At 45.8% G+C, this 20,220-nt stretch overlaps 1 protein-coding gene across 7 annotated transcripts in view; it reads left to right on the top strand.

Moving 5' to 3' along the window:
* The first annotated feature begins 1,427 nt into the window (after positions 1–1,427).
* The window catches only part of HPS1 (HPS1 biogenesis of lysosomal organelles complex 3 subunit 1), a 28,472-nt gene continuing 9,679 nt past the window's right edge, over positions 1,428–20,220 (top strand). For 2 of the 7 annotated variants that reach the window (XR_013161672.1, XM_077125696.1), the window contains exons 1-11: positions 1,428–1,511; positions 3,039–3,127; positions 5,175–5,291; positions 12,359–12,496; positions 12,715–12,857; positions 13,976–14,084; positions 16,347–16,507; positions 17,003–17,105; positions 17,766–17,864; positions 17,999–18,068; positions 20,044–20,123. Coding sequence is in view for 6 of the 7 variants with exons in the window: in XM_077125696.1 (XP_076981811.1) it covers positions 5,175–5,291; positions 12,359–12,496; positions 12,715–12,857; positions 13,976–14,084; positions 16,347–16,507; positions 17,003–17,105; positions 17,766–17,864; positions 17,999–18,068; positions 20,044–20,123 (1,020 nt within the window). In the remaining variant the exon portion in view is untranslated. Of the gene's footprint in view, positions 1,512–1,546; positions 1,703–3,038; positions 3,128–5,174; positions 5,292–12,314; positions 12,497–12,714; positions 12,858–13,975; positions 14,085–16,346; positions 16,508–17,002; positions 17,106–17,765; positions 17,865–17,998; positions 18,069–20,043; positions 20,124–20,220 lie in introns of those variants that run through there. The other 5 variants (XM_077125697.1, XM_077125698.1, XM_077125699.1 and 2 more) reach the window with 5 other exon arrangements.

Here is a 20,220-nt window from a genome sequence, read left to right as displayed (position 1 = left end):
AGTAAAAACTGGCAAAGGATTTGAATAGACGTTTCTCCAAAGATAAACAAAAGACACATGACAAAATGCTCAATATCATTAGTCATTAGGGAAATGCAAATCAAAACCACAAGATAGCACTTCACATATATCAAGATGGTAATAAGAAAAAAGACAGATAAGAACAAATGTTAGTGAAAACGTGAAGGAATTGGAGCCCTCATACATTCTTGTTGGAAAACAGAAAATACTAGTAGGGGAATAAATATGTAAACAGGAGTATATCCATTTGGTGGAATTTATTCAACCACTTAAATTCATGTTTATGAAGAAGTTACACAAGAGAGAAACATCGTAAGTGAAAATAGCAGGATAAAGTGTGCACAGACAGAACGATCTCAACTGTGGGCTGGGAAGAGAGATGGGCTGTGTGGTCTGTGTGCCGCAGGTATGGAGTCCAAAGGTTTCAGCCATCAGGTGGGCTGGGGCGAATAGACAGGGAATACCTGGGGCATGATGCTCGCTTTGAGAGGATGGAATCTGAAGGTGGAGGAGGCATTGATTCCCGGCCCCTGCCTTTCCCCAGGGGGTGCTCAATCTGCTGTGTCCCCAGCCAGTCTCTGCACCCCATTCCCTGCTGGGCTGTGCTCAAGGATCCCACGTGGCACCAAGACACTGAGGGGTTGCTTGGGTGGAGATTTAGTTCCCTCTACAATCTTCCTTCGCCTTCAGCCACCTCAAATACCCATACAATTTAAGTCAATCTTGCAAACACAGGTAGGAGATGAAGCCCGTAATGTGCCACTCCCACCCCCAAAAATGGATTGGGGTCCCCTATGAAGAAATGCCAGCGTTGGCACTCTGGGGACATCTGGGTCCAAGACTTCCATCTTCAAGCTGTGCCTCGTCCCCAGGAGGCCAGAGAGACCCAGAGTCACAGGAGGACAGTTCTCGCCCCAGAACCATAAGCAGTTCTGAAAGTAATTCTAGGGTCAGTGGGTTGGAAAGGGCTTGGCCTGGCAGCCAGGAGACCTGGGTTCTAATCTGAGCGCCTCAGCAAGTTATGTCTTTTCTTGGGCCCTCAGTTTCCTCTTCCGTAAAATGGGGCTAAAAATGTAAAACGACATTCCCAGGGCCCTGGTGGGGAATCCCGTGAGGGGAGTGAAAGAGCTGAGCACAATGCTGGACACGAAGCAGGTGTCTCTGATGACTGAGGGTGAGTCTCCCAATTCTTCGGACCTCGGTTGCCCTCCAAGATAACTGGATGAATGTGGCCCCAGAGGCGCTGGAGTCAGAGGTCGCTGGGCCAGGTGGACAGGGCGCGGAGCAGCAGAAGAAGCCAACCACGGGGGGCGGGGGGGGGGGGGGGAAACGGCAATTCCAGGCAGGGGCGGGGCTCGAACCTGTGGGACCCGACGGCGGCTGCAGGTCCCATCCGGAGCAACCCGGTCACGTGGCGCGGTCACGTGGTCCTTGGCGGAAGCGCGGCGGCGAGATCGCGGCAGGCTGGGCTGCGTGTGGGCGGCGGTCCGGTACGTGGTCCCCCGGGAACGTCCGGGCGCGGCTCTTGAGCGGTGGGACCACCTCGGGAATCCCCTGCGCGGCTCGCCAGGAAGGGGGAGGGTCCGTAGGGGATTCCCCGGAGCAGGGGCCAGCCCAGCCGACAGACCCTGCCATCCGGATGGGGGCTCAAGCTGGCCCGCTGCTTCCTGGCCGTGGGGCAGTAAGCCAATCGCTTCACCTCGCCGTCAAAAGTTTCTCCATCTGCTAAGCGGGGAGGTTGCCGTGAGGTTCTAGGGGGTCGTCGGTGTGAGACTGCTGCATAGATTGTAGGGTGCGGGCAAACGGGAAGGCTGTCATTGTGTTAGGAACTCTGAGCCCGGTAGGAACAAGACGAGGCAGGTAGGGAGTGGGCCCCAACACGAAGCCTCAGTGAAGCAGGAGCAGTGGCCCTGGAGGGACAGTTTGCAGGACGAGGAAAGAGAGTTCCAGACGCTGACGATAAGCGCTGGACATTTTCCCCAGTTTTGTCGGTGCCCATGAGACCGATTTCAGTCTTTAGAGCAAGATAGAAGGGAGACCAGGGAAATTGCAAAATGACGTAGAGGAGGTTCCTTCTCCAAAAGCCTTTTGAGAAATAGAGCCTTAACTTCACAGCAGTCTACTCCCTATTTTTCTGGAAATATGGCCAGTCATGCCGGTGGTGTAGCTAGTCTCAAAATCCTGTTGCAAAAGATGGTGCAGCCCTCAGAGACACAGCAGCTCTTGATCGCTTGCCTCTTATTTGCTTATAGTTTTGTTTTGTTTTTACTTTCTGATTGAGCTAAAGCTTTTTATTGTTCCTGCCTTTTATCTTCAAAATATGAACAATCCTGGAACCAGTGAACCCTAACATCTCTTTAAGAAAGCAAAGTTGGCTAAGGGTGGCACTCCCCTGTTACTCGTCTGGCTCTCACTAAGACCCTGTAGGGAGGCTGAGCAGGTTTTGTTTCCTCATTTCACAGTAGGAGTCTGAGGCTCAGAGAGGTTTAAATGACTTGACAAAGCAGAAATTTGAACCAGGTCTCTAGTGCCTTTCTATTAGAATTTGCATCATCTCAAGATATCTTCTCTTCTCATTGGGACTGCTTCTTCCCCATCAACTTAGGATGTGCTGTGCTGTCTCCATTTGTCACAGCATGCTCCCTGGGGCTGCTTGGGGCACGTTCATCGAGCCAGATCACACCTTGGCTCTGAGTGGCCCATGGTGAAATGAGAGTGCACAGCTTGGAAGTAGGAAATTAATGTTTGTGGATACCTGCTCTGTGCAAGGAGCTGGGCTGGCCATGTTCATGTTCTGTGTAAGAACCAGAGGGAAAGCCATCTACTTGGGGTCAGGGGAATAGTGCTCTCTGACACTCCCTGACCCAGGGGAGTAGGATCTGAGTAGACTGCCTAAGGGACTGAGAGACCTTCAATCACTCAATCCTTCACCAGTTTGTCTGCTACCGGAAATGTGTATGAACTAGAATGAGACCCTCAGCTTGTCCTCATGGCCTCTCCCTTTTAAATCTTTGCAGGATCGAGGATGCTATGCTGCTTTCTTTGAACTGATCACCGAGTCTGTTGACAGCAGCCCTTACTGACACACTGACTGTCCAGAAACAAGGTAGATAATCCTGCTCAACCTGGGGCAGACAGGGAGGCAGGCAGCACCCACTCAGGGGCTGTAGGAGGTAGACAGCACCCACTCAGGGGCTGTGGGACGTAGGCAGCACCCACTCAGGGACTGTGGGAGGTAGGCAGCACCCACTCAGGGGCTGTGGGAGGTAGACAGCACCCACTCAGGGGCTGTGGGAAGTAGGCAGCACCCACTCAGGGGCTGTGGGAGGTAGGCAGCACCCACTCAGGGACTGTGGGAAGTAGGCAGCACCCACTCAGGGGCTGTGGGAGGTAGGCAGCACCCACTCAGGGGCTGTGGGAGGTAGGCAGCACCCACTCTGGGGCTGTGGGAAGCAGGCAGAACGAAGCAGGCAATGGACTGAGCATTCCCAGGTTCCAGAGAGCCCTTTCTTCCCCAATCCCCTGCCCAGGTCTATATCCTGATGTCACCTTTGCCTCATCTCTTTCATGCCCTGAATCCAGGCAGTTATCAGGCTTGCTGAGCCGCTAAGCAATACTTCTTCAATCAGCCCCTTCCTCTCTACTTTCCTGGCCTCCACTGAGGAGTGGGCGCTCATCATCCCACACCAGGATGACCGGCCTCCCTTAACCCTAACCTTGCCCATCTCCCCCCATCCTGCCACGTTTCTGCTCTCCATCCTATAGGCTGTGAGCCACAACCACAGTTCTCTGACCCATAACCCCCTCTCCAGTGAAGATGCCCAGTCAACCCCTAACTGTGTCATGCCACCTTGGGCCAGAGCTGCCTCTCCCAGGTCCGCCTGCCCTCCTCCATCGACCTCGTCTTCACACGCCTGATGCTCTCACAGTCTGTTCTGCTGTAGTGTTTAGCACATCACTGAGAATTGGCAGCATCCTTTATTGTTCATGTCACTCTGCTCAGTCTCCTCATATTAACTTGGAAACACCTACAGGTCAAGTGCTTTGAGTTTCATGTGATCAACCAGCTGGAGATTTGGGAGGAATTCAGTAACTACCCCAGGCCAGACACGTCGGGGTCCTAAGGAGTATGACTCAGTTCATGACCTCGATATGCCCTTGATCCTGTTGGGGTCGCTGGACATGTACCCATGGAAGAGTTGGAGCAGAGCTTCCCACCACTGTCACATCTCAGCACACGCACAACAGCATTGTGTCTGTGTGGCATCCTGAGACACACGAGAGGATTTGAAGCCCTGCCCAAGGCTGCTCTCAGCTGCAAGGAGCTGGCCTGGGAGCTCTGCCCTCTCTGGGCTTCCCCAAGCATCCAGAGGTTTCATATCCAGCTGCACCCCATGGGACCAAAGGTGCAGTGTGAGAAGCTCTGAATTAAGAAAATATAAATTGATGGATGATAAGGAATCACCTTTTGTATAATCAAGCATTAAAATGTGTGGCACAGAGAATGTGTCCTGGGGTGGTGGGGAAGGGGATTTGGAAGGACTAGAGACACAGGTAGGTGTGGCTGAAGAAGCAGCAGCTAAACAGGTATGCAAAGAATCGTGGTGGGATCTTTCCTTGGCAGCTTCAGTTTCTACCAAGAGCAGGAGAAACTTTTGAAAAATGTTCTGTATTGCTGAAATTTACTCCTCCTGATCTATGAGGCTCCTCCTATAAGGATGTGTTTATTTGAGGAAAACACATCTCTACTCTCCCAGAGGTGGGAGGGCATGCACAGTCTACACAAGGACGGCTCCCTTGTGCAGTTGCCTCGGTGCCCAGACCAAGAACTGGGTCCTTTTCCTTGTGCTTGGTTTGAGTAGGTCCCATGGTGGGTCTGAGGCTATAATAAGAGGGGCAGGATAATACAGAGGAGAGAGCCGACCGTTGGCATCAGAGAGGCTGTACCCAGGTAAAACAAGGATGCCTGGAGGGTCCTACCTCATCAGGTTGTGCAGGGGTAACAAAATAGCATCGGGAGGGCCTAAGCCCAGTGCTTGGTGTGCAGTCAGGGTTCAGTGAATGTTTTCTGGGATAATGAACCTCTCCATTACTCAGGCTGAGCGCTTGGGTAGAGAGCTGGGAGGTGACCTTGGTCTCAATTCTCCTGACAGATGAAGTGTGTCTTGGTGGCCACAGAAGGTGCAGAGGTCCTCTTCTACTGGACAGATGAGGAGTTTAAGGAGAGTCTCCAGCTGAAGTTTGGGCAGTCAGAAAATGAGGGGGAAGAGGTGAGTACAGCTGTAGAGTCAGAACCAGGAAGGATGGACGGGAGGGAATAGCACAAAACTTCCAGAAGGCAAGGAGGCAGGGGGGCCTGTCCTCAAGTCCTTCTGGCCCGGCCTGGGCATTTAACATGGTCCACGGCCCCTCACGACTGGCCACATGACCCCAAGCCTAGGCATCAGCTGATCTGCCTATTGTCACTGGGTTAGTTTGCATTTTTTTACTTTTATTGAAATAAAATCATGCAGTATATATTCATTTTATGTCTGGCTTCTCTCACACAACGTAATCATCTTGAGACTGCTCCACATTGTAGCATGTGTCACTAGTTTGTTCCTTTTCATTGCTAAGTGGTAGTCTATCTATTTACCTGTGGATGGACATCTGTTCTGTTTCCAGTTTTTGACTATCACAAGCAAAGCCACTATGAGCGTTCATGTACAGGTCTCTGTATGAGCATATGCTTGCATTCTTGGGTAAATACCAAGGGTAGAATGACTATGTCATGTAAATGTTTGCTTGGCATTCTCAGAGCTGCCATACTGCCACCAGCAGCATATGAGCGTTCCATTTCTTCTGCATCCTTGGTAATGCTTGGAATGGTCAGTCTTTTTAATTTTTGCCATTTATGCCAATAGGTGGCTAGTAGAATCTCATTGCATTTTAATTTTCATTTTCTTAGTGACTAATGATTTTGAGCATCTTTTCAGGTGCTTATTAGCCATCATCTATCTAACTTCATTGAATTGTCAGTTCAAGTCGTTTGCCCATTCTTTATTGGGTAGATTGTCTCTTCCTATTATTCTCATTACTGCTTTTATGAGAGTTTATTCTTTTGGATACAAGTCCTTTGTCAAATAAATCCTTTGCAGATGTTTTCTTTTAGTTTGCGCCTTGTCTTTGAATCCTCTTAACAGTGTCTTTCAAAGCGAAGAAGTTTTAAATTTTTATGAAGTCTAATTTGTCCATTCATACTTCTATGGATCATGTTTTTAGTGTCGTATCTGAGAAATCTGTGTCCAGCCCATTGTCACGGTATTTTCCCCATGTTCTCTTCTAAAAGTTTTATAGTTTCAGTTTTTATATTAGGTTAACAATCCATTTTGGTCATTAATTTTTTGTGTTTGGAGCACGGTATAGATCAAATCTTTTTTTTTAACATCCAGATATTTATAACTCAGAAATAGTTGCCATTTTCATTTATATAATTCCCATTCCATAGATTAAAGGAATGATTTTGAAATTTTTTTCTGGATTAATTTTTGAATTTTTAAAAAAGTGTATTGCTGATACAGTAGAGAGAATGCATGCATTCCTTCAACAGCATTGACCGGCTGTGTCTGAGTGTCCTTCCTGCCCTACTGGGCCTGAGCATCAGCTGAACCACCTCCGCCGTAGTACACTAACTCATCGTCAGCATCACTGATATTTTTATCACAGTCCTTAGGGGAAAACAAGGTATCAGAAATCATTGACATCCAACTGGCTTCATTTAAGTTGAAAACAGGTATATTTATTAGGTTCTTTTATTTTTTAGCAATAAATACATACAATTTTAAAATTGAGAGTTTGAAAGTATTTTACTTCTAAGACTGCTATTTAAGAAGCAAACTATTTGGCTGTCTTTTTCTTCCTCTTTACTGAAAACCTTGTAAAAGAACCAACTCCCAATTTTCAGTTCTGAAATTGCTAGTCAAGAGGAGAAAAGTCTTCAAAGTTTTTTTTACCTGATCACATAAATGAGTCAAAATTTGGAAGAAAAGAGAAACAGTTTTTTTTTAACTTTTTTTATTGCGTAGTATAACATATATATAAAGCAAAGAAATAAAAAAGCAATAGTTTTCAAAGCACTCTTCAAAAAGTGGTTACAGGACAGATGAAACAGAGTTTGTCATGAGCTACCATACGATCCTCTCAGATTTTTCCTTCTAGCTGCTCCAGAATATAGAAGGCTAGAGGGCTTAAATAATTTTTTATCATCGCAATTGACTTTTTTTCCTTCTATTTTTGTGAACAATAGCATACATACAAATCTATAAATTTCCAAGCGCAGCACCATAATTAGTTGTAGAACATATTTCAGACTTTGACATGGGTTGCAATTTCACAATTTTAGGTTTTTACTTCCAGCTGCTCTAAAATACTGGAGACTAAAAGAGATATCAATTTAATGATTCAGCATTCATATTCATTTGTTAACTCCTACCTTCCCTGTATAACTCCACCATCACCTTTGATCTTTCCCTCCCTCTCTTTAGGGGTATTTGGGCTATGGCAATTCTAATTTTTTTATATTGGAAGGGTCTGTCACTAATATGGGGTAGGGAGATGAAGCTGTCTGATGTTCTGGAGAGGCTAGGCTAGGTTTCAGGACTTATCCAGGGTCCTATCTGGAGGTTGTAGGTTTCTGGCAAGTTTCTCAAGTGCCTGGAACCCTTATGGAATCTTATAAATTGCCCTAGATGTTCTTTAGGATTGGCTGGAATGATCCTGGTTGGGGGTTGGAACGTTATGATAGGTAGCAAGGTCTACCTGAAGCTTGCACAAGAGCAACCTCCAGAGTAGCCTCTCAACTCTGTTTGAACTCTCTCTGCCATTGATACTTTATTACACTTCTTTCCCCCCTTTTGTCAGGATATAATTGTTGATCCCATGGTGCCAGGTCTCGCTTCATCCCTGGGGGTCCCCTCCCATGTCACCAGGGAGACTTTCACTCCTGGATGTCATATCCCACGTAGTGGGGAGGGCAATGATTTCACTTGCAGAGTTGGGCTTAGAGAGACTGAGGCCACATCTGAGCAACAACAGAGGTCCTCCAGAAGTAACTCTTAGGCATAAGAATTCACAAGCTACATAAGCTTCACAAGAGTAAGCCTCATGATCAAGGGCTTCGCCTGTTGATTTGGGTGTCCCTAAAGTTTGACACTGTATTAGGGGATTCCCTGATAGTAAGGTTTAATAGTTCCATAGTCTTTCTCCCCTCCCTCAGGGGACTTTTTGATTATCTGATTAATATACTCTAGGATGTTTCTAGGCATTGCAATAATCTATACAGGATTAAACGACCTATGGATTAAAGGACCTCTTTCTTATTCTATACTTCCTGTGTTTCAGTTGTTCAAATGAGCTATACAGATAGGTTGAATTAGGTTATGCACTACAGAAAATTTCAGTTCCATATGAAATGAACCTTCTTCCATTGGTCTCGTAGAGTGTGTGTGGTTCTAAAATATAGACAGTCTTCCTTACCCCTATGTTCTGAATTACTTTAACTCCAACCTGTTCGGCTCCGTTCTTATCTCTAAATATCAGGTTATATATATAAAACAGCCTCTCAAAATCCAGAAATAATAATCACCACTCCAGACTTAATGTGTCTGCTCTAAAAGTTTACAGTCTAGGCCCCTGTTTTCTTATAGGCATTTTCTAAAGGTGACCATGCCATTGTTGTTTTTTTGTTTCTGGCTTATTTTGTCTCACCAAATGTCCCACATGTTCATTCATATCGTTGCATGCCTCACAACATTGTTCTTTGTAGCAGCACGGCCTTAGTTCATAAGTATACACCATCACTCGCCAGTCTATTTCTTCGTCAGTGCATCCTTCAGCCACCTGCATGCATCGGGCATCATGTAGAGGGCCCAGAGTCCACAGTCCGTCAACATTCTCAGTTTTAGATAATTTCATTGTTCCCAAGAGACAGAAAATAAATGAATACACCCTCACCAAATAGGAGATCTAAACCTCCTCTTAACTCTTGTCCCTTACCACATTGTTTACCTCTGCTGTTGCTGTGGTAGTGCTGATGGTTTCCTTTTGAACATAGCTCATAGCATGCAATAGCAGTTTTCCCCCTGTACCCTGGACTTAAACGCTCTTTATACAAGAATCAGTTCTTTGAAGTAATTCTTAAAGAACTTATTCATATTTCTAGTGTGAGTCAGTGGGACACGTAGATTTATAAAACCCCTTTCAATCTTGTTCATCTTCAATATGATAATATTACTTATAGACCCACTAGAGAATCACCTTCACTCCTATCTATTCCCTTACATTGGAGTTCAACCTCATTAGCTAACAGTTCACCCATCTCTAGCTTCTGTGTGTCTCTAAGTCCCCTATATTCTGTATTATAAGCCTCTGATTTTACCTTTGTCCTGGTCATAGAAGTGGAATCATACAGTATCTGTCCTTTTGTGTCTGGGTAATTTACTCAGCATTATGTCCTCAAGGCTCATCCATCTTGTCATGTACTTCAGGACATCATTTTGTCTTACTGCTGCATAATATTCCATCGTATGTATATACCACATTTGTTGATCCACTCATCTGTTGATGGGCATTTGGTTTATTTCCATCTTTTGACGATTGTGGATAATGCTGCTATACATCGGTGTGCAAATGTCTGTTTGTGTTGTTGCTTTCAGCTCTTCTGGGTATATACCAAGTAGTGCTATTGCTGGGTCCTAGGGCAGCTCGATATTTAGTTTGGCTGCACCATTGTACATTCCCACCAGCAGTGCATAAGTGTCCCAGTTTCTCCACATCCTCTCCAACATTTATAGTTTTCTGATTGTTTAATAGCAGCCATTCTTATAGGTGGTATCTCATTGTAATCTTGACCTGCATTTCCCTTATAAGGAGAAGTAGTTTTTAAGTGACCCATAATTTCACAAGCCATGCTTTCTTCCCCTTTTATACATGATTGGGATCATAAGACTTTTACAGTTTTATTTCCTGTTTTTTTCACTTACCATTATATCAAAAGCATTTTTTCATAATGTTAAATATTCTCAAAGCCTAATTAATGAAAGCATGATATTCTAGTTTACAAATGAATGCACCATCATTTATTTAACCATTTTCCTAATACTGGACATGTGTATTGCTTCCAGTTTGCTATAATTATTGCTGTAGGGAACATTTGTGCTTGGATTTTATCCCTAAACCTGATAATTTCCTTAGAATAAGTTCCTAAAAATAAAATATCAAGTCAAAAGCCTTTCAGAAACATTGTATTACTTTTTAAAAGTAATACATGAGAAAGCCCTTTTATACTAGACCTACACCAAAGATTTTTGCCCCCCCACCTGAAAAAATTCTTGCTACATCTGGGGGGGAAAAGCTACAACTTTTAAAATGAGTTGCTATAGGCACAATCTAGATTTAGAAGTGACTTTTTAAAATATAATTTATGATATTTCAAGAAAGTTATGATATGTGAATAATTCAACAAATAATCCTGCAAACATTTGTTCTTGTCTAAGTTGAAGGATAGTCACTCAGTAAATATTAACTGAGAACTTAGTATGTGCCACCCTCTGGGTGTAAAGCAGTCAACATGATGAAACTTAGAGTCAAAAGAGGAAGGACCTGCAGTGAGCCAGATGGCAGATACATACCATGAGTTCAGGTGGAGGTAAATGGTCCCCCAAATTAAACAGGTATGGAATGGGGAGTGCCTGGGGCATGGTGACCTGAGGATGGTCAGGAAAGAAGACCATCTGAGCGGGGGCCTAAATGATGAGGAGTTGCTGTTAGAGCCACGACTGGGAAATTCTTTAGCAGCTGGACACAGGCGGATTGGATCCTGAATGTCAAGAATGTTGGCAGGAAAATATGCTCCATAGTGCTGTGTCCCACTCAGATTTTAAATGCTACAAATTACCCCTGGCCAGCTGCCTATTTTTCTTTTCAAAGCAAAGTCTTACTCAGCTCCTTCTAGATTGTGCTAGCCCCAAGTTAGGACTCAGCTTTCCCCATAGTTCATTCATGGCTCGCACAGTCAGCATGGGGGACGTCAGCTATTTCTCTCTTTTCTTTCCATTCCAGCACTGAGAATTTGAGTTGTAACAGTTCCACTGGATCGATTTCATTTTTTATGCACAGATTTTCAACAAAACCTGACTGGTTCTTTTTTGTTTATTTTCTGTTGTTTTACTCCTTTTGGGGGAGGAAAGAGAGAATGGATGGGGAAAGATCTTACCAAAGGAAATTCATGCTCATTATGGAAAATAGGGAAAGTACGGAAAAGTATTAAAAGTCGTGGGGTCATCCCTCATAATTCCTCCATCCAAAAACAATAACTCACAGTGCTGACCTTCTTAATATTTTCTGTATTTTGTTTTTTTAATGCATTTTTAAATACAGAACATTCACAACCATTTTTTTAACATACTGTTGTATCAGAAAGTTTTCATGTCACTGAAAACACTCTAATATTTTAAGAGGCTATACACTTTTTTTTTAACATTAAACATTTCATTTTATTGTATTTGGGAAAGGCATAAAATTTGGTAATAAAGTATTGGGTCTTTGTTTTTTTTAATTTTTACATTTTTTTATTTAGGAAAACAAACAATAAACTTAGAACCACCAACAATAGATATCTTAGTTAACTTAACCATAGGCATATTTAACTAAAGTATCCATATAATCATTGTAAAGCCTGTGTTTGCGCAATAAGTTTCATAAACCAATTAAATTAAGGCATCAAGGAAAAAAATCTGCATATTCAGACTAAGAGGCTACATAATTTCCCATCATTTAGATGTATTGTTATTAATTTAACTGTTTCCCTGATATCGGACATTTACATTTTTTTCAGTTGTTTGCTATTATAACTTATGCTGTGGTGAACACATTTAGGCGTGAATCTTTGTTCCCATTTGTGATCATTCCCCTTAGAATAAATTCCCCAAAGTAGACTTATTGCCACATAGGACGTGGGCATTTTTAGGTACGTGGAACATACCACACACTTCCTTAGAGTTGGCCAGTTATCAGTTACATGTCCCAAACATTCCACTGTGGAAATGTGGCCCAGTTTCTTAATGTTCCCTTATAATGTTCGAGCCTGCAGCAGCCCACGTGGCTGGCTGACCCCTCCTAGCTTTCCTCGCTAGCACTCCAGAGTGTTGGGAGTAGGCTCTTTCCCCTCTCCTGTCAGGACAGCAGTGCCTACCCAGCTGCTTTGACGATGGATCTTGCTGGCAAGGCCTGGCTCTTGTCCATTCCTTCATCCTCAGTGTCTGCACACTCTAAGCGGGGTCATCTAATGCCCCTCTCGCAGCCCCCTGCCCTGGAGGACAGACTCAGCACCCTCCTCGCCCCAGTCATCATCTCCTCCATGACGATGCTGGAGAAGCTCTCAGACACGTACACCTGCTTTTCAACAGAAAATGGCAACTGCCTCTATGTCCTTCATCTGGTGAGTGGGTAGCCCAGGGCTCTGTATTCCTCTTTTTCTGCTCTGAAGGAAGTCCAAATGCCTTTCCCTTATCTTCAACTGTAGACTCCTCTGGAAAGCAGAAAGTGCATCTTATAACATCCCCTGCGACCCCAGCCTCCCCTCACTAGTCCCCGGGGGGCGGGGCAGGTGAAAGGCTTTCCCTGGGGATTGGCGGACCTTTCCTGCTGTGCCTGCAGTTTGGAGAATGCCTGTTCATTGCCATCAATGGAGACCGCACGGAGAACGAGGGGGATCTGCGGCGGAAGCTGTGTGCACTCAAGTACCTGTTCGAGGTACACTTTGGGCTGGTCACTGTGGACAGCCAGCTCATCCGAAAGGAGTGAGTCCTCGCAGCCAGTCTCCTCTGTGCAGCTGTCTTTCCAACACTGTGTCCCTGCTTGGGTCTCTGAGTCAGAGAAGCAGAATTCATCTGATCCAACCCTGTCATTAAAGAGATGGGGCAGCTTAAGGCAGAGCAATTAAATAACTTGCCCAGGGCCATCCTGCTGGTTGGTGGCAGCACTCAGCCAAGAAATCAGAGATCAAGATTCCTAGTCCAGTGCTCTTTCATCTCACCCATTGTCGGTTTTCTGTCATCACAAAGCTTATTAGACTGGAAGATGCATGCCCTGCGCACACATACAATCTTGTGAACATTTTCTGAGAGGTTAGATACCTACCCAGCTGATCTAACTATGGATCTCTGATCCCACAGTAAAGAATGCAGCCAGAAATGGTGGTTCAGAGCATACACTCAAATGGGTAAGACCCCCAACAAAGGAACTTGGTTGGAAACTCAACCCAGAAGTAAACAATTCATGGTAGGATCACCCGTGAGTCTCAAAAATGGATTAGGAAGTTGCAGAATTTGAAAGTCTGAGTCTTTGAGGTTGTAGAGATGTAGCAAATCCCCATATTTAGGGCATTTATAAGATTAGCCACCACCATTTTATGAGTCATTTAGCCCAGATAGATCCTAGTTTCAGTGGCAAATGCTGCAAGTTTTGGGCACCTATTACACAAACAGCATTTGCCAGTGCAGGTCTTGTCAGCATTCAGAATGTCTGCACCCCTGTATAGAGCCCTGATAAATGAACCAGGATGTTCTGTTTTCAGTCGCCTGCAGGAGAATGAGAAGCACAGAAAACTCATGAACTTCCCTGGATCTCTCTAGTTGGCTTTGCAGTCTGTGTCTGTGTGTGAGAGAGGCTGAGAAACGAGGTGGTTTTCAGCTCAGACTCCTCACTTTGAATTCTATACTCATCCCACCCTGCTCCAGGGTCAGGCACAGGCAGAGGCACAGCCTCCTCTTTGGTGTGTGGGCTCTCCCAGTGGTTTGGTCATCTCACACGTGCTGTCTCAGCTCTTGTCAGTTGTCAGGGACTACGGTCACTTTGCTTGGGGTTGATGATTCCTAGCTCTCATGGTCTCTCCTGCTGTCTCCGGTTCTCCCCCTAGGCTGCGGCCCCCAGATCTGGAGCAGCGCAGCCAAGTGTGGGAGCACTTCCAGAGCCTGCTGAGGACTTACACCCACCTGCAGAAGCAGGAGCAGTGTTTCGCTGTGGAGGTGACTGTGGGTGTGGGAGCCCTTGGGCTATGGCAGAGTCAAGTTAAGAGGGGAATCCAGCTCCAAGACCATATTTTGGCCCTGTGGAGTGACAGCACAGGCATATTCTGAAATTCATGCATTTATAGAGTTGCTCTTTGTGGCCACATGATGGGTTGGGTAATCTGATGGGCCCTTGTACAATGAAACAGCTAAATCCTGGATAAAATGGGATTTTTAATGCATTTTTTGGGCCCACAATAAATTATAACGATAACTCCCTCAACCCTGCCTCCTGTCCCTCCCCCGAAGAAAAAATTATATTGAGCTGAAACTCAGAGTGGAAAAGGTGAAGAATAAACAGCAGTAAATGAAAGTTTGCCCTGAGTACAAATGCTGAAACCAGCACTATGATCAGAAAACTAGCCTTAGTCCAGCTGCAAAGAGGGGGAGCTGAACCTGAGACCTCCACATTAAACCCAGACCCTAGGAGTTAAAGAAGCTGTCATTAGCTCTCTCTGACTCCATGTATTGGCAAACACAGATTCTCCCTAGAACAGTGCTTCTCACACTCTGGTGTGCTTCAGAATGATCTGGAGGGCTTGTTAAATACAGGTTGCTGGGCCTCACCCTCAGAGTTTATCTTCAGTAGGTCTGGAATCGGGGCTCCAGAATGTGTGTTTCTAACAGATTCCTAGGTGATGCTGATTATGCTGGTCTGGGCTATGCTTTGAGAACCATTGCTCTAGCAGGCAAATTAAGAACAAACAATATGAGCTCACAATTAAAGAAGGCCATATGCAAAAGTAAACAAGCCAACATGAATTAGAGTCAGCAGAGTGGATTACCAATAGGTTTAGATCCCAAGGAGCTTGATATATTGGAATTATTAAATACAGAATATGAAATAGCTATATGAAATATTTAGACATGAAAGGTAGAATTACAAAAATGAACAAGTAATAAGGGACTCAAAAAATGACCAGGCAAATTTGAAAAAGAATGCATATAAAAGTTTTAGAAATGAAAAAAAAATTGTTAAAATAAAAAATTCAAGGGAAAGGTTAAATAGCAGATAAGACAGCTAAAGAGAGAATTTGTGAACTAGAAAATAGATTGTGGGAATTCATTCTCACACCCCAATTCATTCACACTTCCAGTAAACATATAGTACCTTCTATGTGCCAGGTCCTGGGAATACAAAGATGAATAAAGACCCAATCCCTGCCCTTGGGTTGCTTATCAGCTAGTGGGGAAATCAGTCATACAAACGTACTGAAAACTACAATGAAGTATCCTGAGTGCCACATTAGATTTCTCTTCAAAATCCATGGTGGCACAAAGGATGGAATGGTCAGCTCTTTCCGGCATCAAGAAAGGGTTCTTGTAGGAAGTGACCTCATGCAGTTAAGATAAAATCCAAGCTCCTTTCTAGGCCCCCCAAGTCCTATATAATCTGTTTCTGCTTCTCTTGCTCCAGCTTCATCTCATGCCTCTCTCATCCTCAGTCACTGTGCACTTCACCACATGGGATTTCTTTCAGTTTCAGTAATGCTCCAGTTAGCTCTGTCTGATATCATAGTCACGTGTTACATGTAGTACTTGAAAGATGAGCACTTGAAATATAGCTAGACCGTAGTTCTGTACATATAAAATACCAACCAGATTTTGATGACTTTACCAAAAAATGAATGTAGGGTATATCATTATAATAGCTCAAAAATGTTTTTATATTATATGTTGAAAAGCAAAAATATTGGCTATATGGGGTAAAATAAAATATATTATCAAAATTAACATTACCTCTTGCTTTTTACCTTTTCACTGTGGTTGCTAGAAAATTTTAAATTATGCAAGTGCTTTTCTTATATTTCATTTGGACAGAGTTGCCCCAAGCTCTCACTCTCCCCTTCCTCTTTCTGTGGCAGGTTTTCTCATTCTTCAAATGTCAGCTTAAAGATCATGTCCCCTTTGACCACCCTACCAAAATTAGGTTTCTACTATTTTTCTCTAGTTCGGTACTATGTAAGTGCAAACTTATTACAATTGGCTTATTTTGTCTATTTCCTTGTTTGTTGCCTGTCTCATATACCAGAGTCTAGCAAACAAACGCTAAGCCCCAGGAAGCTGGGGACCTTCCCAGACTTAGTCTCCCTGGTCCCCTGTGTCTCCACATGGTGTGAGCTCAGTGTGAATTGAGTGAACACACTCACTGGCCCAGGGCCTAGAGTCGGGGAGAGTGGTCGCTAATGTGGCTTCTTCTCTTTGCCTGCCCGTGGCCAGGCCGTGGAGCGGCTGATTCACCCCCAGCTCTGTGAGCTGTGCATAGAGGCCTTGGAGCGGCAGGTCATCCAGGCTGTCAACTCCAGCCCCGGACGAGGCGGCGAGGAGGCCCTGCACACCTTCCTGCTCGTGCACTCCAAGCTGCTGGCCTTCTACTCCAGGTGAGCTGCTGGCCTTCTTCCCCAGGTGAGCCTGAGAGCCTGTTGCCTCTCCCCCTCGCCCTTTCCCTGTGCCTAGAAGCCTCTGCCTCCCCAGCCAAGAAAACCTTCAAGACTCGCCTCTTCTATAAAGCCTTCCTAGATTGCTCAGTTCTTCAATTCCCCTTGGCTCACTCCCTTCACTGAAGTATCTCTTCCCAGAACACTCACTGTCTGAGAATCTAAATTTAGGAAAACTTATTTATATGCTGTTTATGCTGTTACTAGTCCCTGGTTGTTTCCCACGGATAACTCTTTTTTTACATACAATTTAATTTTACTTTAAAAATTAATTTGCCTTTTCCATAAAGAATTGTTAGTTGGCATATTTGTAAACTCCTTGGTTGCAGGGAGGATGCTTTAGACTTCCTTAGCACCTGCCCCGTAGTTCCCTGCCACCCCCAGGACAGCAGAGAGCCTCAGTTCTTTGCTCACATGCTGCCTGTCCTGTCCCTGCAGCCACGGCGCGAGCTCCCTGCTCCCAGCAGAACTCCTTGCCCTCGTTCTCCTGGTCCAGGACCTCTACCCCAGCCAGAGTGCAGTGGAGGATGATGAAGCTCAGGTCTCAGCCGGCTCTCTGAGCAGAGGGGGGCCGTGACCGGGAGGCTCAAAAGCCAGCCTGGAGGGTGGGGCAGACTGCCTGGGGAGGCCTGTGGTTGGGCTGCTGGGGGAGGCCTGTGGTTGGCCACAGCTTCTTTCCTGCTGCTTTTAGATATTAAGGGAATTCTGGACTTTGTATGGCAGTGAGTTAAAGTCAGATTTTTGGAGTCAGCCCTTGTTTGAAACTCAGCTTCAGCACTTAGTTAGCTGTGTGATCTGGACGAGATTTTCCCCTCCAAGCCTCAGTTCCCTTCCAGGGTTGTGTGGGAAAGAGGAGACTAATCCCCTGGTACCCAACAGTACATGAGCCACCATGAACACTCGGCAGGTGTTAGCCACAGCTGAGCCATTGTCGTCGTCATCATAAGAGTAGTGGTGGTAACTTGGATTGTGGTGTGTTGAAGGTTCTGGAAAAAGAATAAGCCATGTGGATTCAACACATCTCTGGAAAGCTGAGGACCATGCACACAGGGCAGAGTGGGGTGCAGGTAGTGGGTGTGAGGGACCCCACCTGGCCCTCTGCTTGCTGACAGCTTTCTGTGAAGGGCTGGGAGGTGGAGCACGGGCTGGGAGGAGCCAGATCCAATGTGCTGTGACCAGCTTCTGTGTTGCCTCATCCCAGCCTGCCCCACAGAGGCTCCGGAGCAGCCAGAACATTCCTGTGCAGCAGGCCTGGAGCCCTTCCTTGGCAGGCCAGCCCAGGGGCAGCTCTGCAGAGACGGTTCATGCCGGGCACCAGGAGGGAGGAGAGGGGAGGGTCTACCCGCGACTCGGGTGCCCGGGCCTCACCCACCTTTCCCCGGACGTCTGGGTCCAGGGTGGAACCCTCTGCCTGAGCCACTCTTTCCCTCCCAGGAAACTGACAGCTTATCCTTCCCTGAAGAGTACTTCACACCAGCGCCTTCCCCTGGTGAGCAGAGCTCAGGTGAGGAGGCAGTGTGGGGGCGGATGCCAGTCTGTGGCCCCGAGTGCTGTCTTGGGGTTCCATGGACCCCCAAGCTGTGGAAGGTCCCATTGACACTTAGATTCTAGGACGTTTTTTTCCCCAGAGCACAGGATGCTGTGTGCCGCCCCCTCCGTCTTCCCTGCTAGCCCCAGATTGAGGTCAAGGACTAAGACCATCCAGAGGGTTCCTAAGGCCTTTTGTGACAAGTTGATTTCATTTGAATATTCATCAGTCCAATCATATTCTCTGCCTCATCACTCTTTTTTTTTTTTTTTTGGTAATTAATCAAGTAATAAGTAATCAATAATTACTTAAGTAAAGTTATCATTATTTGATTTTAAGTTCATTGTTTATACAATATCCAGTCTCTATAGTTGATTCTTACCTATTTTTCCACTGTAGGTAAACAATGAAAAGAAACTCAAAATATATATAATGTTATTAACAGCAACAAAAAAAATAGACAGCCTTGCTTAGAGAAGTAGACAGAGCAAACCCCAGGCTGTCATCCCAGTGAGTGAGTGCCATTTCTTCCAGCTCTAGCGTCTTGAGAGAAAGGCTGGCAGGTGTGGTTCACATGGTCTGATAAAAGAATGAAGACCAGGGGCTCAAGAGGAGAAGCTTCCTGGGAACTAAGTTTTTAATTTACTCTATGGCTTCCTTAAGCCGGTGGTTCTCAGCCCTGATTGCACATTAAAATTAAGTCCCTGTCATTGCATCTGAGGCCCGGACATGATTGCTTTAAAAATGTCCCCCTGTGAGCCTGCTGGGCAGCCTGCAGGAACACTGCCCTACTCGGGTCACCAGGAGAGCTGGGATTGGAATCACCTGGGACCTTTAAAAATTGGAAGCTAAGCCTGTGCCCTAGACCACTTACCTGGTCTGGGGTATGTTCTGGGCACCAGGATTTTTCTTAGGTGCCCTGATGATGATCATGTGCAGCCCACGTGAAAACCACTGGGTTAGATGTTCTTAACATGAGGTCCTCGGATGGGCTTCAGACAGTGTCTGGGACCCCAAGAGAGGGTGCCAACTCGTATATGCTTGGACATTTTTCTGGGGCCACGGTCCCTAGCTTTCCTCAGCCTCTCTAAGTACTCCATAAGCCAGAAACATGCTGAGAAGCACTGCTTTTGGGTACTCTCCAAAGTTCCTTTCTCCTCTTCTGACCGCTGTCTTCCCTCATCGTCACATCTTCCTCCAGGCCCCTCTCAGTGGTTAGTTTTCTCCCTCAGAGCTGTAAATAATGCCATTCATTCCACAGTGCACAAAACTCACAGCTTACAAATGGCTTGAATTACATTCGTCCATTTGTAAATCAGGTGTCTGACTCTTAAGAACACATTTCCCCAGAGAAACATGGTTATAAATGATGGGTATTGCAAAGAAATATGAGAGAGAGCAGTGTTATTACAAATATATAGTATTTCAAATATGTAGTGGGCCCAGTAGGCTTTATGAGCTCACTAGGAAGGAAATGTAGTTGGATGGCTCGCACAGGGCAGGTGCTCAGTAAAAGTCTGCTGAGTGAATGAGTGAATGAATAAATGAATGGGGAAATATAGACTGTCTGCTGTCTCCTACCGAGGAGGCACTGTGAAAGGGAGGGAGAAGCCTGAAGGAATAGGACCATGAGAAAAGAGGGGAGTGCTGAGAAAAATGTCGGCCCCTCCCCACCCCTTCCTTTTTGGAGGTTATAGCCTCAGGAGTTTGATTCCCAGCGGCTGGCTCTAGGGAAAGCCTCTCTTCCCCAGACACGGGCTGCTTTGGTCCTGGCAGGTACTGCACAGTTAGCTCTGCACCTGCCGGCTTGGGCTAGGCTGGGAAGGGGCAGTGCTGTTCCTTTGCCCCTGCCTGGTGCTGAGGGTGTGGGCCTAGCCCAGCCTTCTGTGCTCCACTCTCCTCCCTCTGACAGCCCACTTAAGCCATTATTTACATTGTCACATTATTTAAGTTATCAGTTTCCAGTGGCCTGCAGGCAACACCTACTGGCTGGACAGGGGCACCCCACCCACGGATGCTTCCCAGATACAGGTGAGTTTCTTCTGGGGAAAGAGGGGTCCGCCTGAGCACTAGCTGATCCGAAATGCTGCTGTGAGCACCGGGGACCCCAAGGGCTTCGCCTTCAGGG

This window comes from Tamandua tetradactyla, chromosome 13 (assembly GCF_023851605.1).
Source record: "Tamandua tetradactyla isolate mTamTet1 chromosome 13, mTamTet1.pri, whole genome shotgun sequence".
NCBI lineage: Eukaryota > Metazoa > Chordata > Mammalia > Pilosa > Myrmecophagidae > Tamandua > Tamandua tetradactyla.
The sequence above is the reverse complement of the archived record's forward strand: the minus strand, read 5'-3'. Positions and strand labels throughout refer to the sequence as shown.